This window comes from Vespa crabro, chromosome 14, assembly GCF_910589235.1.
Source record: "Vespa crabro chromosome 14, iyVesCrab1.2, whole genome shotgun sequence".
Taxonomy (NCBI): Eukaryota; Metazoa; Arthropoda; class Insecta; order Hymenoptera; family Vespidae; genus Vespa; species Vespa crabro.
Window position 1 is genome coordinate 4,671,021 of NC_060968.1, and position 2,500 is coordinate 4,673,520.

General features: G+C 32.4%; 1 protein-coding gene across 15 annotated transcripts in view; it reads right to left on the reverse strand.

Moving 5' to 3' along the window:
- LOC124429034 (longitudinals lacking protein, isoforms F/I/K/T-like) overlaps positions 1–2,500 on the reverse strand; it is a 284,869-nt gene that overhangs the window by 117,975 nt on the left and 164,394 nt on the right. Inside the window, exon 8 of one of the 15 annotated variants that reach the window (XM_046973772.1) lies at positions 766–1,674. The exons of the other annotated variants lie outside the window; for them this stretch is intronic. Within the exon in view, the coding sequence (XP_046829728.1) occupies positions 1,346–1,674 (329 nt within the window). The 3' untranslated portion in view covers positions 766–1,345. Of the gene's footprint in view, positions 1–765; positions 1,675–2,500 lie in introns of those variants that run through there. 15 annotated transcript variants of the gene reach the window in all.

Sequence of the window (2,500 nt, forward strand, 5' to 3'; positions counted from 1 at the left end):
TCCTCTCTTTCTTTCTCTCTCTCACTCTCTCTCTTTCTCTCTCTCTCTCTCTCTCTCTCTCTCTCTCTCTCTCTCTCTCTCTCTCTCTCTCTCTCTTTCAATCGTTCGCTTACTCTCTCAATCTTTCCTTCTCTCTCTCTCCCTCCCTCTCACGCTATAATCATTCGCATCATTCGTATCCAATGATGACGACACTTTCTTATAATCAAAACTTCTGGGCTAACTCGATGATTATTACTTGATGCGATCAAATCTGTCAGATCATTTAAAACAGCCTAGAAGTATTTTCTCACTGATAGTGTCCTCATCGTTAGACGTCGAATCGTTGAAAATAATCATTCCCGAAGTTCTATCACATCTTTAGTTTTTTTTTCATTTTTTTTTTTTTTTCATTTTTTTATGTTTTTTTTTTTTTTTTTGAAGGGGGAAAGAGATAAATCGTTTATTTGTTATTATTATTGTTATAATACCTTTTTCAACTAATTTTGTTCTTTTCTTTTCTTTTCGACTTTTTGTTCGTTTGCTTGTTTTTATTTTTTTATTTCTTTGTTTTGTTTTGATATTTTTTTTTGGTTTTTTTATTTTTTTTTTTTTTTGTGATTCGATAGAAAAACACAGTAGGATCGTACGTACGCCTTTAGTTTTTCTTTTTTTCCTTTATTATCTTTTTCATGTACTCTTTATTTTTTTTTTTTTTTTTTTTTCTTTTCTTTTACTCGCAAAGAAAACAATTTATTTAATACCGTTTCCATATACTTATTTTTCTTTTTTTTTTTTTTTTTTTTTTTTTTTACTTTTTACAATAATCGAAGATAGATGGAAGGATGGGGTGATGATACTCGAAAAGTTCTTCAATGACGAACGAGTGATAATAGCGACAACGAATCGTCCTCGTTCTCGACATTCGATGTTTTGCGGATTGTAGAAAATATAATATTACAGGAAGGATCATTAAAGACATTAATACTTTGTGGGACAGCAGATGTAATAAATCTTAACCGAAATATTATGTACATACATGTTTACGTGGTGTACGTAACGATTAGATATTATAGCTTTGTATGAGGGGATAATTTGTTATAAAAAAGAAAAAAGAAAAAAAAAGAAAAAAAAAAAAAAACAGGAAAAAAAAAGGAAATCGAACGAAAGAAAAAACAAAAAAAAAAAAAAGCAAAAGAAAAGAAAAAGAAGATAAAGGACGAGGAAGTATCAAATGGAATTCACGTTGGAGGAGATTCTCGTGAGTTTCTTTTCTTTTTTCTTTTTCTCATTTTTTTTCTCTCTCTCTCTCTCTCTCTCTCTCTCTCTTCTCTTTTCTCTTTTCTCTTTTCTCTTCTATTCTTCCTTAGGAATAATCTGGATAATTAGTGAAGACGGATCCTTGGACGTGTTGATTAGAATTGAAATCCCCGGTGGTAGATTCGAAGGATGACGTCTGCCGTTGTTGATAACCATATTGTGTGTTCTGTTCTAGAAGATGTTGATGACGGGCCAATAAATGTTTCGTCAGGCTATCCTTGTATCTTGTACGATGGGGACAAAAGTCACACTTAAATTTTGGATCGATGCCGCATTCAAAATCGTGATGCCTCTTCAAATGATGTTTATGCTTGTAGGTCTTCCCGCATGTCCCGCAAGTATGCTTCAATCCGGTCAATACGTACTTCGTCTCGGCTGAAACAAAAAGATATATTGTTTTTCGGTTAATTAAATAATTCTTTACAATCGTAATCAAGTCGATTTGTTATCAGAGAGAGAACTTCCATCAGTGAGAGAACCGAACCTTCGACATTTCTTCGAGAGATCCAACGTACGTATTAATTTAATATTTGTCTGTTCACTGCTAAAGTTTTTCCAAAAAAAAAAAAAAAAAAAGAAAAAGAAAAGAGAGAAAAAAAAAGAAAGAAAAAAAGAAAGAAAGAAAGGAAGAAAGAAACAAATCGAACAACAAATCGAGAACGAACGAACAAACAAAAAAGAGGAAGAAGAAAAGAAGAGACGACACGCGATGGAGGAAAAAGTGAAAGAAGAAAGGAGATAAAGAAAAAGATGAGAAAAGGAGAGAAATAAAGGAATAGAAAAAAAAGAAAAAAGGAAGAAAAAAAATAAACGAAAAGAAGAATGACAGTATACATAAGAGGCACATATATCTGAAAAGAGATAATACACGGGGTGCGTGCCCACGTATAACGTTACAAAATAAGAAGAAGAAGAAAAAGAACGAGTAGAAATAGAAGAAACATAGTAAGTAATAATATTACTAATAAAAAAAGTAGAAGTAGAAGTTGAAGTAGAAGTAGAAGAAGAAGAAGAAGAAAAAGAAGAAGAAGAAGTGACTTCGATGAAAGTAATAGATCCTTCGGGATTTGAATGAAAACTTTATTAAATCTCCATTGATCATTTCATAAGAGGTTTGGCTTGTAGGACGGTGGAGAGGAGGGAGGGGGAAATCGAATGGAGTAAGTTGGGGTGGATTGAAAGAGACAGGTTCATGGTTATC